We start from the raw sequence: 12,280 nt of genomic DNA on the forward strand, positions 1-12,280 counted from the left end.
TTTTTGTTTTTGTGTTTTTTAAAAAAAGCTAAAGTGGATAAAGAGAAATACTTTTAACTGATGGTATATGGAGGGGATTATAATCAATGTAATTAAACAAGTTATATGAATTGTTGAATGTGAAACTGATGATGTGCCCTGTAAACTTTTACTCAATCCACAATAAAAACCTTAAATATATATATATATATTTACTGATGAAGATCAAAGACTACTGTTTTCATTATGGATTTCATCTCCATGTAAAGAAAACAACATCCTTCACAACCGGGCCAGTAAATAGCATCATGATAAATGAAGAAAAGACTAAAGCTGTCAAAGACATTGTTTTGCTGGGTCTGCAATCACAAGTCATGGAAGCAGCAGGCAAGAAATCAAAGTACATATTGCATTAGGCAAATCTGCTTCACATGACCTTTATAAAGTCTTTAAGAGCAAACAAAAAAAAATCAGTCTGTGGACTATGGTGCCCCTGTCCTAAGCCAAGGTATTTTTAATAACCTCATATGGATGCCAAAGATGGACAATGAATAAGGAAGACAATAAAATAATTGATGCATTTGAGTTATGGTTTTGGAAAAGAATTTTGAAAGTACAATGGACTGCCAAAAGAACTAACAAATCTGTGTTGGAAAAAGTACATGCAGATTGGTCCTTAGGAGCCAGGATGTGAACACTTTATCTCATATTACAGACACGTTATCAGAAGAGATCAGTTATGGAAAAAGGACATCTTGGTAAAATGGAGAGCCAGTGCAAAACAGGAAGGCCTCCAATGTGATGGGTTGGCACAGCAGTAATATCAATGGGTTCAAGCATAAATGACGCAGGATGAGGCAGTGTTTTGTTCTTTTGTGCACAGGTTCCTTGTTAATCAGAACTAACTCATAGGCACATAATAACAACAACAACTTAAGTAATAAGTTTACTGAGGTTTTCATGGAATATGTCTAGGTAACAATTTGAAACTTCTTTCTCAATTAATAGATTTAAAATATTGAATATTCTATAAGCTAGTTGTGCAATCAAATGAATTATAGACCAAATATAAAATATTATTACCTGATTCTGGGTCCACAGAAAAGTATGGCTGTCCTTGCAATATACTGTAGACCACTTTAGCACTGTTTCCGTAGTTAGCATCATCTGCATCTGTTGCAGTCACTTGTATAACAGATGTACCTAAACATTTAAACATGTTTATATTTTAAGCTTTTTTATGAAAAATTAGTTTTGGTATTATGATGCTTTTTAAAAAATAGACATATTTGAACAATATTTTATCTTAAAATGAATATAATGGGACTAATGGACTTCATTTTTAATCAACTGAGAGTATGAGGACTAGAAAGCTTCCAATGAATAAAATGCACATGTAATTTAAAATTAATGTATTATTAAAAATGCAACATTTATAGCTCTACAAATGTAAAGAAGCCTGCTTTTATGAAGAAACAAAGAAAGAAACTATTCAAAATGCAACATTTATAACATTTCTGATGCTTTTTAATGGGATACATTAACTGTGACTGTAAATATAAAGAAGCCTGCTTTTATGAAGAAACAAAGATATAATCATATAAAATTAACTTGTGAAATATTTTACATACAAGGTAAATACTATCAAGAAGCAGCTCTGTCTTCCTTTGAAATGCAGATTGTATATGCATAATTATGCCTATTAATATGTTCAAAAAATACCAACAGATCTGTGCTGAAAGAAGTACAGCCAGAGTGCTCCTTGGAAGTCAGGATGGCCAGAATTCATCTTTCATACTTTGGATATATTGTCAGGAGGGACCAGCCTCTGGAGAAGGATATCATGTTTGGTAAAGTGGAGTGTCAGAGAAAAAGAGGAAGACCCCAATGAGATGGATTGGCAAAGTGGCAGTATCAGTGGGCTCAAACATAGTAATGATTTTGAGGTTGACTCAGGATTGCACAGTGTTTCATTCTGTTGTTCATAGGGTCGTTATGAGTCAGTACTGACCTGACAGCACCTAACAATAACAACATATTATGTATTTGGCATTGGAGAATGAACACTGGATTGTTAACTGCAAGGTTGGCAGTTGGCAGTTTAAGTCCACCAGTCATTCTTAGAAACACTATACAAGGTCTATGAATTGGAACCAACTGGACAGCGCACAACAACGTAAATAATCAGTAGACAGTTTCAAAGGGTAATAAAATACTATTTCATGTTATAAGCAGTACTATAATTGAACATTAACCACCATTTATAATTTTATTTTATAATATTATCTCAGTTTTACTATTATAAATCAACTTTTAAAAGTAAAGTAGCTTTGAGGACTTTAGATTCATGGATAGAGAAAGGCTATGTGTTGGCAGCCCGGAGGCACGCTTCCTTTGGTTGTTTAAATGGTTATACATTCCTGAGTGTTTTTGTGTACATCGCAAAAAAACAAAAACAAAACAAAACAGAGAATAGAAGTAAATACTGTTGAATGATGATGCATGGAGGAGAGTGTAATCATTGCAATGAAATGATGAGTGTAAAACCAATGTTCTCCCATGTGAACTATCACTCAATTCACAATAAAAACTTAAAAAAAAAAAAAAAGGAGCTTTAAAGAAACTAGTTTTAGGTGCCAATGATAATGAAATACATTGATGATCTTTTTATTATGTTCCCCTGGATCTCTATAAAGTTTCAAAGAATGGTTCTAAACACTGCTAGTTGAAGCTTGCTGTGTATCCCCTGCAGAAAACCGCATTGATTTTATGCTTTTCAGATGGATTGTTTATAATTTATCTCATTAGAAAGAATTTTTAATTTCTTAAGGACAGGAACGGTCCCACACTTTAATGTCACCAATTGTAATTTCCCACATTGCAATTAGAAAGAAAAAGTATAATAATAAAAAAACAAAACAAAACACCTTATCAATTATGATTTGGAGTCCTGGTGAAGTGCTGCGGATTAATGTGTTAGACTTCTAGGTTGGTTTCAACTGTAAGGTCAGTGTCTCAAGTTCACTAATCGCTCCTCAGAAACCCTATACTGGCTCATTATGAGTCAAAACCAATTCAGTGCCACTTAACAACAAAAAAGTAACAATTGTGCTTTAGTGAATTCTTCCCAATTTTTTTTTTAACTCAAAATTCCAAAAACTAATGCAGAGTTCACTATTGTAAACAACTCATTTCCCATCAATATATTTGACTACAGACACATGAATTTAACAATAGGCATATCTGAATATAAACATATTCAAATATACTTCAAAATAAGACATTAAACTCTTCTTCTTGATGCCTCTGCTTCTTAAACTTCGATGGAATTTACATGCCATGTCAGATGACACACTACAAAGTTTCAGTCAAACTAAATGTATTAACTGATCATTTAAAATCACTGTAGCCATGGTCTAGACAGATAAAGCAAAAGTGATTTTTTTTTAGTAACAAACATGCTGAATATTTCAAATAAATCACTTATCTGAATTACATTTCATTTATATTTTATGTACTACTTTGTCAATATAGGTCAGTCTAATAATTTTATTCACATTGGGAGATTTTATTAAATTGAGCATAAATTATATTTTGAAAATATAAGCAGTAAATGAGAAAATAATGAACATTTGTCTTGGTTGCTATTTTCATTTTCCTTTCACTGTGGTATCGTTTTAATTTTTACAACGGGACAGGACGTATCATTTCTCAGTATGTGTTTGACATTTTAATAATTTTTTTTTTGTTAAATTAAGATTTGATTTTTTTTCTCTATACCGTAGGTATGAGTTCTTTGAATTTCTCCAGAAATACATAAACAGGAATCTTTATAGTTTAAGGTTTTATTTCTAGTTATATTCTAAGGATATATTCTAAAGTAGAAAAAAAATCCTATGATGTGGCAAAAGACAAAAAAAACACCCTTATACACTTCTGGTACCACTCTGAGATCACAAAAATAAGTAGAGATGGTGTTAAAGACAGATAAAGCAAAATAATTTCTTATGGTTTATTCATGACAGCAAATATCTATTGCACAATAGGGAGTGGGAAGTTAATTTATGTAAATGGGTGTGTTTTCTCAGAAATTACTACACATTTAACACGGTTTAATAAGAAAATGACACTAGAAATGAATTAGGCTTTTACATTATATAGTTGTAAAGTGCCATTGAGTTGGCTCTGACTCATAGTGACCCTGTTATAGGGTTTCTGAGGAGCAGCTGGTGGGTTTGAACTACCCATCTTGTGGTTCAGACTGGCCTTGTAGGTGAGTGCTTATCCTGTAGTGCCACAACAGAACTCTTATAATGTTTATAAATGTTTAAGACACAGTCAAACTAAATACATTTTTGTAACCTGTGAAAAGCAGTTAGGGAATTCTAGGAGTACTAAGGAACTGGATAACTTATTGAGAGAATATTTAGGGGAAAGATCCAGTCATCCAGATATCACATTTTTAAAACCACTTCATTTTTTCTCTGGAAATATGTCCAAGTGAATCTGATGCATGCAAACATGGAGAGCTGATAGATACATAACCTTTAATAAATGATACAGTGGCCACAAGTAATAGAAAACATAAAACAAAACCTGGCATCATCATGTTAATTAAAGTCAAATCAGTTTTATGTCATTATATGTCCTTGTATGTTATCCGAATTATTGACTCTGGCCAGAACCTTTGTTGTTGTTGTTGTTGTTGTTAGGTGCCATCGAATTGGTACCAACTCATAGCGACCTTATGCACAGCAGAATGAAACACTGCCCAATCCTGGGCCTACCTTACTACTATTGCCATGCTTGAGTCCATCGATGCTGAGACTTGGCCAATCCATCTCATTGGGGGTCTTCCTATTTTTCTAGGACCCTCTATCTTACCAAACACGATATCCTTCTCCAGAGACTGGTCCCTCCTGACAATATGTCCAAAGTATGAGAGACAAAGTTTGACCATCCTGGCCTCCAAGGAGCACTCTGGCTGCCCTTCTTCCAAAACGGATCTATTGGTTCTTTTGGCAGCCCATGGCACTTTCAATATTCTCCTCCAAAACCATCACTCAAAAGCATCAATTCTTCTACGGTCTTCCTTATTCACTGTCCAGCTTTTGCATACATATGAGGTATTGGAAATACCATGGCTTGGGTCAGGCGTACCTTAGTCCTCAAGCTGACATCTTTGCTCTTCAACACTTTAAAAAGGTCTTGTGCAGCACATTTGCCTAATGCAAGACATCATTTGATTTCTTGACTGCTTCTTCTGTGAGTGTTGATAGTTGATCCAAGAAGAATGAAGGCCTTGGCAACTTCAATCTTTTCTTCCTTGATAAGAATGTTGTTTATTGGTCCAGAGGTGAGGATTTTTGTTTTCTTTACATTGAGATGCTATCCATACTGAAGGCTGTATTCTTTGATTTTCATCAGTAAATATTTTAAGTCCTTTTCACTTTCAGCAAGCAAGGTTGTATCATCTACATATAGCAGGTTGTTATTGAGTCTTCCTCCAATTCTGATGCCACGTTTTTCTTCATAGAACCCAGCTTCTCATATTATTTGCTTAGCATACAGGTTGAATAAGTATGGTGAAAGAATACAACCCTGTTGTACACCTTTCTTGAATGTAGCATACATCATAAATAAACCATAAGCCCATCAAGAGCCCATGGTGTACATCTCAATTAACTCACAATAGAATTACATGGTGTACATCTCAATTAACTCACAATAGAATTCAGTACTTTCTATGAAATTGTACAAGGTTAAGATATTGTGCAAGGTTAAGAGCCACAAAGGAGTCCTGGTGCGGCACTGTGGGCTAATGGACGTGACTGCAAAATCAGTTTGAACCACAAGGTAATTCAGCAGATTCCTAGGAAACCTAAACAGGGTCCTATCGGTCAGAACCAACTAGAGGGCACTTAGCAACAACAGAGAGCCATAAAAGGACTCCTGGTGTGGCTCTGTAGATCAGCACTGAACTTTTGTTGTTGTTAAGTGCCGTGGAGTCGGTTCCGACTCATAGCGACCCTGCACAGGGATTCCGAGGCTTTAAATCTTTATGGGAACAGAAAGCGTCATCTTTCTCCCGTTGAACTGCTGGTAGTTTCGAACTGCTGACCTTGCGGTTCACAGGCCAATTCGTAACCACAATGCTACCAGAGCTCCTTAGCACTGAAACAGGAACTAGAAACCAACATATCTGCAGTTTTAGCCCACCACCTGCTCCTCGGAAACCTGCTATATAGGGTCACAATGAGTTGGAACCAACTTGGCAGCACTTAACAAGAGTCATAAAAAATCAATAAGGAAGAAAGTAAGAAAGCAGATCCACTCATGTTTTATCTTAGGACTTTGTGATTCCAAAGGACTATTACATGATTTGGTAAGTCACATTATTTGACTGATTTCGTGAAATAGAAGTGTGTTTCTGTCAAATGCGATTTCATGTGAGGTTTATAGGAAAGAGCACCTTCTTTAAAAACTTTTGGTCCTTCAGGCTTCACAGCATAAAAAGCTAACAAGTATGTTTAGGATAATATCTCAGTAAAGGTGATAAGTTTTGTTCTCATATAGGACTTATTTTATACTGAAATATATTAACTACTATTATATGGAAATCATATACTTAAAAGTGATTTTGAAATCATATTAGACTAAATAATATCAAATTTGGGAAGCTGGTTACACATTTTGAATATTATGTTATGTTGTGTGCTGTCTAATCTATACTGACTCGCAACTATTTAGTACTGTGTAGACCTACCTCATAAAGTTTCCAATGCTATGATCTGTGGAATTAGATTGCCTCTTTGTGTTCCTGTCTAGTGGGTTTGAACCCTCAACTTTTTGGTAAGCTATTGAGCACTTCACCAACATGCCACTATGAAAATTATAGTATTAATATGACTGTTTTATAGAAACATTTGACATTAAGAGTTACATTTTATAGTCTCATTAATAAATCTGAACCTTTCATATCAACAAAGATGAAGGCAATCACACAGATGAAAACATGCATAATAAAAAGTGGCATATTAAAAGTGGTGGTGGTAGTGGTGGTTGTGTGCCTTTGATTAGGTTCCGACTCATAGTGACTCTGTATAGGGTTTCCAAGGCTATATAGGTGGACCTAGAAAGTTAAAACAATTATTTTCAATATTCATGAAAATCTCAATGTTCAACAGTGAAATTTGTACTATAATAACAAGTAGCATTGGGGTCTTATACTTATGAAATAAAAGATTTTGATGTTAATTCATTTGCTTAATCTTTCAAAACCTTGGGTTTCTAATTAGTAGAAAAGGGATTTAAACTTTTATATCCCATGCTTACCACATAAGGTTGTTTTAATGACCAAATAAAACAGCATATCAAAAGAAAATTTGAAATGCAAGCATTAGTTATTATTGAAATTATGGCATTCCCATTTTTTTCCAAAAACACTGACACTGTTTGCATATTTCTTTCATTTCAGGCAGAAATACAGTCAACTTGACTGCTGTATGTACTCAGTGCAGTAGATGTCAGGATGATGATTGGAATTTAATGCAATAACTAGTCTCAGCAATTATCATACATATAAGTTAAATTACAGCAAGTGACAATACCATATATAGAATTGAAAAAAATTAAAAGTGAGTTGCTTAAAACTAAAAAGTGGTTTCCATTAGTAGCTCTCCTCTAGAAAGATACCACGTATCATAAGCATATATCCATTACAATTACTTTGGCAAAAAAAGAAATCATTTTGTTTAAATAGATTCATATATACCTACCAACTCCAGACATTTCAGGAACACTGGCAATATATACAGCTTTGGCAAATTTTGGTTCATTGTCATTGATATCATGGATTTTAATAATAAATTCTGATTCAGGTTCCACCTGCCGACCAGTCTTTCTGTCTATAGCTTTGGCACGAAGAATGTATAAGGATTTTTCTTCTCTGTCTAATTTCTTTATAGCATGAATGTCTCCTGTGTTTTCATCTATAACGAAAAGACTGCCAGCTCCATCTCCTGTTAATATGTATTTTAAGTTTCCATCTCCTTTATCTTGGTCAGTGTGAAGCTGTAAAGAGGTAGAAAAGAAGAGTTGTATTAATATATGCATGGTTATTATAGAAATAACTAATGTTGACAGATATCATTTTATCCTCATGTAACAATGGTTATTTTGATAAGCATTGCATAAAATCTAAACATTTCAGAGTTAGTTATACTAGAAAACTAAGCAATTATATTTATATGTCATAATGTACATATTTAAAATAAAATGAAAGTGAATATTTTTTTCACAATAGTGTTGGGATGATAATTCTATTTAAAAAGTTACCAAAATATAAGCCAATAAAGGAATGTAATGATAAAATCCATTGTTCTGGAATTTGTGTACACTCTTGATATATACAGTTGATTACTTTTAAAATGATCAAACTTAAAGATAAGAGTAGTTTCTAAACTGATTATTCTGTAACTTTAGGATTTACACTTTAGTAGAAAATAAATTAATTTTACCACATTTCCACTTACTCCTAAAAGATTTTATTAACTCAGGCTCTTTCCTGAGAGCGAATAGAATTTGAAACTTAATTTTTTATTCTCTATATGACTATGGAAGAAATCCTTTAGACAATCATGCTCCCATTTTAGAAATCAATATATTTTATAAACTTACTGTAAATTTCATATCATATAAACCACAGAGGGATTTTTTTCCCTCCCTGTGGCCATATAAATACTTTCTTAAGAATTTGGGTGTTTTTCATAATGTGGCACTGTGGGCTAATGTATCAGACTGCAGTCGTTTGAACTTCAAGACCAATGGTTCAAACTCACCAGCTGCTCCTTAGAAACCCTATACAGGGTCACTCACTATGGGTAGGAATCAACTCGAAGGCACTTAACAAAAACAACATAAATTTTATTTTCTTATTTAATATGCTCCCATCTGTAAAAATTAATTATTGAAGTAGCCGGCTGATACTTGTGAACTTAAAATAGGCAAATGAACCATGCAATCATAGCAATTTTAAATTGGAATAGTTTTTAAAGTTTGTGCAATTCAAATATTATTCTGAAACTTTATTCTTAACCAGCCCATCACTCACCATGTTATCTTCTACCATATACTTCACGGTTTATTTGACACCCTGTCTCCACCTCTTTCTATGGTGCCCACTCCATCTTTTAATTATTTGACTATTCAACAGTTTTATTGTTATTATTATCAGAAAATTAGAATTATAAGTTTCAGGTTTTAACTATCCTTTACTTTCAAGCCCAATATCAAAACATTATTAACAGCCTTTTCTTCTGTGAAATGTTTTTCCCACCAAAGTTCCGAACTCCATTTCATCTCCATCTGCCACTCTGGGGCTGTCCTCCATTGTAGTATACATAGGCCAGTACAGAATTGCCTTGATGGTTGCCTCGACACGTGCTCTATTTCAAACAATTCTCAACACTGGAAAGAATGATTTTTAAGAATCACAAATCTATAATATTACTTTCTAGCTTAAAAATAGGTATAAAAATATAATGCATATGATGTTGTTGTTATGTGCCGTGGAGTCAGTTCCGACTCATAGCGACCCTGTACAGGGTTTCCAAGGCCGTAAATTTTTACGGGAGCAGAAAGCCTCATCTTTCTCCCGCGAAACATCTGGTAGTTTTGAACTGCTGACCTTGCAGTTCACAGGCCGATTTCTAACCACTACACTACCAGAGCTCCTTATAATGCATATGTAGCATGAGTTTAAAGTCTAAGAAATCAGAGATTTCATTGTATAACAATGTTACCTTGTTGTTGTTGTTAAGTGCCGTCGAGTCAGTTCCGACCCATAGCGACCCTGTATAGGGTTTCCGAGGGTGTAAATCTTTACGGGAGTAGAAAGCGTCATATCTTTCTCCCGCGCAGCGGCTGGTAGTTTCGAACCGCTGACCTTAAGATTCGCAGCCCGATTCGTAACCACTACGCTACCAGAGCTCCTTGTTGTTAAGTGCTGCCAAGTCAACTAAGGCTTATAGTGACCCTGTATAGAGTTTCTGAAGAGCAGTTGCCGGGTTCGATCTGCTAACCTTGTAATTCGCTGTCCAGCATTGATCCTACAGCACCAGACGGGGGGGTTATGTATTTCTCTAAGGCTTCTTGGTGTGGTGCTGTAGTATAAGTACTGGACTGCTAACCGCAAGGTCAGTGATTCAAACCCACCAGCCACTCCTCAAAAACCCTATACAGGGTCACTGTGAGTCAGAACCAACTTGAAGGGAATTAGTAACAAACAGCCTCCTTCAGAAAAATGAAATTTAAGAAGACATACTTACTTTCAGCATATTGTCATCGAAATTTGAACTGGAATAAGTCTTACAACAAACAGACTCTTAAGTGCTTGAGAGATGGTATGCACTCTATAGCTACATTTTTAAAGTAACTGATAATTTCACTAATCTCGAGATGCATTTCTTCCTTCTTTGCTGATTTGCTTACATTCTATATATACTGATTGCTTTGTTATGTCTTATTTTCCTTCACTTCACCAAAGGTTAATTCTAACTATAATTACTGATGTTTGCATATTCTTGGCTCACACTCAAACACATTCATTTCTTTGTGCATTTTGCTAGAACCAAATTATATTTATTTATCATGCTAAATTTTAAGTTTTATACTTGTTGTTGTTAAATGCTGTTCAGTTGGTTCCAACCCATAGCAACCCTGTATAGGGTTTCCAAGGAACAACTGGTGAGCTTGAGCCACCAGCCTTATAGTTCAAAAGCCTTTGCGTTCTGGCACATTAGCCCGCAGCGCCACACTAGGGCTGACTCTATACTAGTATAGCTGTGTCTGCTTTGTAATTCATAGCATCCTTCACTTCATTATCAAAATACTCATGAACTTTTGCATAAATATTTATTATCCCCACTAAGCTGTAAAACATAGGAGAAAATTATTTTTTCTTATAAATTACTGGACTTTCAAAGCATGCTATTTAAATGATCAAATATTTCTTCTTTTTAACAGCATCCTTTTATATCCATGAATGCTATTTGTCATTGATTGTTGCTGTTGTTATGTGCCGTGGAGTCGGTTCTGACTCATAGTACCCTGCACAGGGTTTCCGAGATTGTAAATCTTTATGGGAGCAGAAAGCCTCATCTTTCTTCCCCAGAACAGCTGGTAGTTTTGAACTGTTGACCATGAGATTAGCAACCCAATCCGTAACCACTATGCTACCAGAGCTCCTTGATTAGTAGACAGCAAATCTCATAAAACCTTCCATTTTATTTAAAATATATGACAGATATTTCTAGATGCAAATAGCAATCTTTTATTGACTGTGTTTTTCAAAGTTTTTCAAATAATATAAAGTATTAAAGAGCAAAGATACCAACTTGAATTAGTCCTCAAGATAAGGCACACCTGACCCAAGCAATGATATTTACAATAGAACTCCTGGTGTGGCTCTGTAGTATCAGGACTGGACTGGGAACCACAAAGTTGGCATTTCAAACCCACCAGATGTTCCTTGGAAACCCTGTACATGGTCACTATGAGTCAGAAACAACTTGATGGCACTTAATAACAACAACACATGCATGTGAAAGTTGGAAAATGACTAAGGAAGCCTGTTGAAGAACTGATGCATTTGAATTACTGAGCTGGAGACAAATATTGAAAGTACCATGCGCCTCCAGAAGAACAAACACATCTTTCTTTGAGGAAATACAGGCAAAGTGCTCCTTAGAAATGAGAATGTCGATACTTCATTCCCACACATTGGACATGTTTTTGGGATGTATCAGCCCACTGACCTTTCCAAAAAGGGTTCTTGTCTACGCTGATCAAAAATGATCAGGTTAGAGAAATGGAGTTTCACATGAGCAAAAGATTTATTGAGTGGAAAATATCTGGCAGAGGACCCTAGGAAAACTGTAGGGAATGCTTACTCCCATTCTCCAGAGCAAATGCTTTGCTGGGATTTTAAAGGTTTAGTTGCTGTTACTGTTTTTAAGTACCATTAAGTCAACTCCAACTCAGAGCGACCCTTTATAGGGTTACCTAGTAACAGCCGGTGAACTTGAACTGCCAACCTTGTGTTTTAAACTGACCTTGCAATCCAGTGCATTATAGCTACAGTGCCACAAAAAAATCCATGTGGGGAGCCATACCTAATGTCCCCTGGGTTCACATGGGGGAAATAAGGAGGTAAAAGATCTGAACAGAAAATACAAAAGACAACTCTAAAAGAAAGTCAAATATTATAATAAAAAGTGTGAAGACCTAGAGTTAGAAAACC

General features: G+C 35.0%; 1 protein-coding gene across 1 annotated transcript in view; it reads right to left on the reverse strand.

Annotated features, from left to right (window-relative positions):
* CDH9 (cadherin 9, type 2 (T1-cadherin)) overlaps positions 1-12,280 on the reverse strand; it is a 325,686-nt gene that overhangs the window by 47,185 nt on the left and 266,221 nt on the right. Inside the window, exons 3-4 of the mRNA XM_006877318.1 lie at positions 7,758-8,052; positions 1,063-1,182 (exon numbers count right to left, since the gene is read on the reverse strand). Coding sequence (XP_006877380.1) covers positions 1,063-1,182; positions 7,758-8,052 — 415 coding nt within the window. The remainder of the gene's footprint in view (positions 1-1,062; positions 1,183-7,757; positions 8,053-12,280) is intronic.

Source organism: Chrysochloris asiatica, unplaced genomic scaffold, assembly GCF_000296735.1.
Source record: "Chrysochloris asiatica unplaced genomic scaffold, ChrAsi1.0 scaffold00478, whole genome shotgun sequence".
NCBI classification, from domain to species: domain Eukaryota; kingdom Metazoa; phylum Chordata; class Mammalia; order Afrosoricida; family Chrysochloridae; genus Chrysochloris; species Chrysochloris asiatica.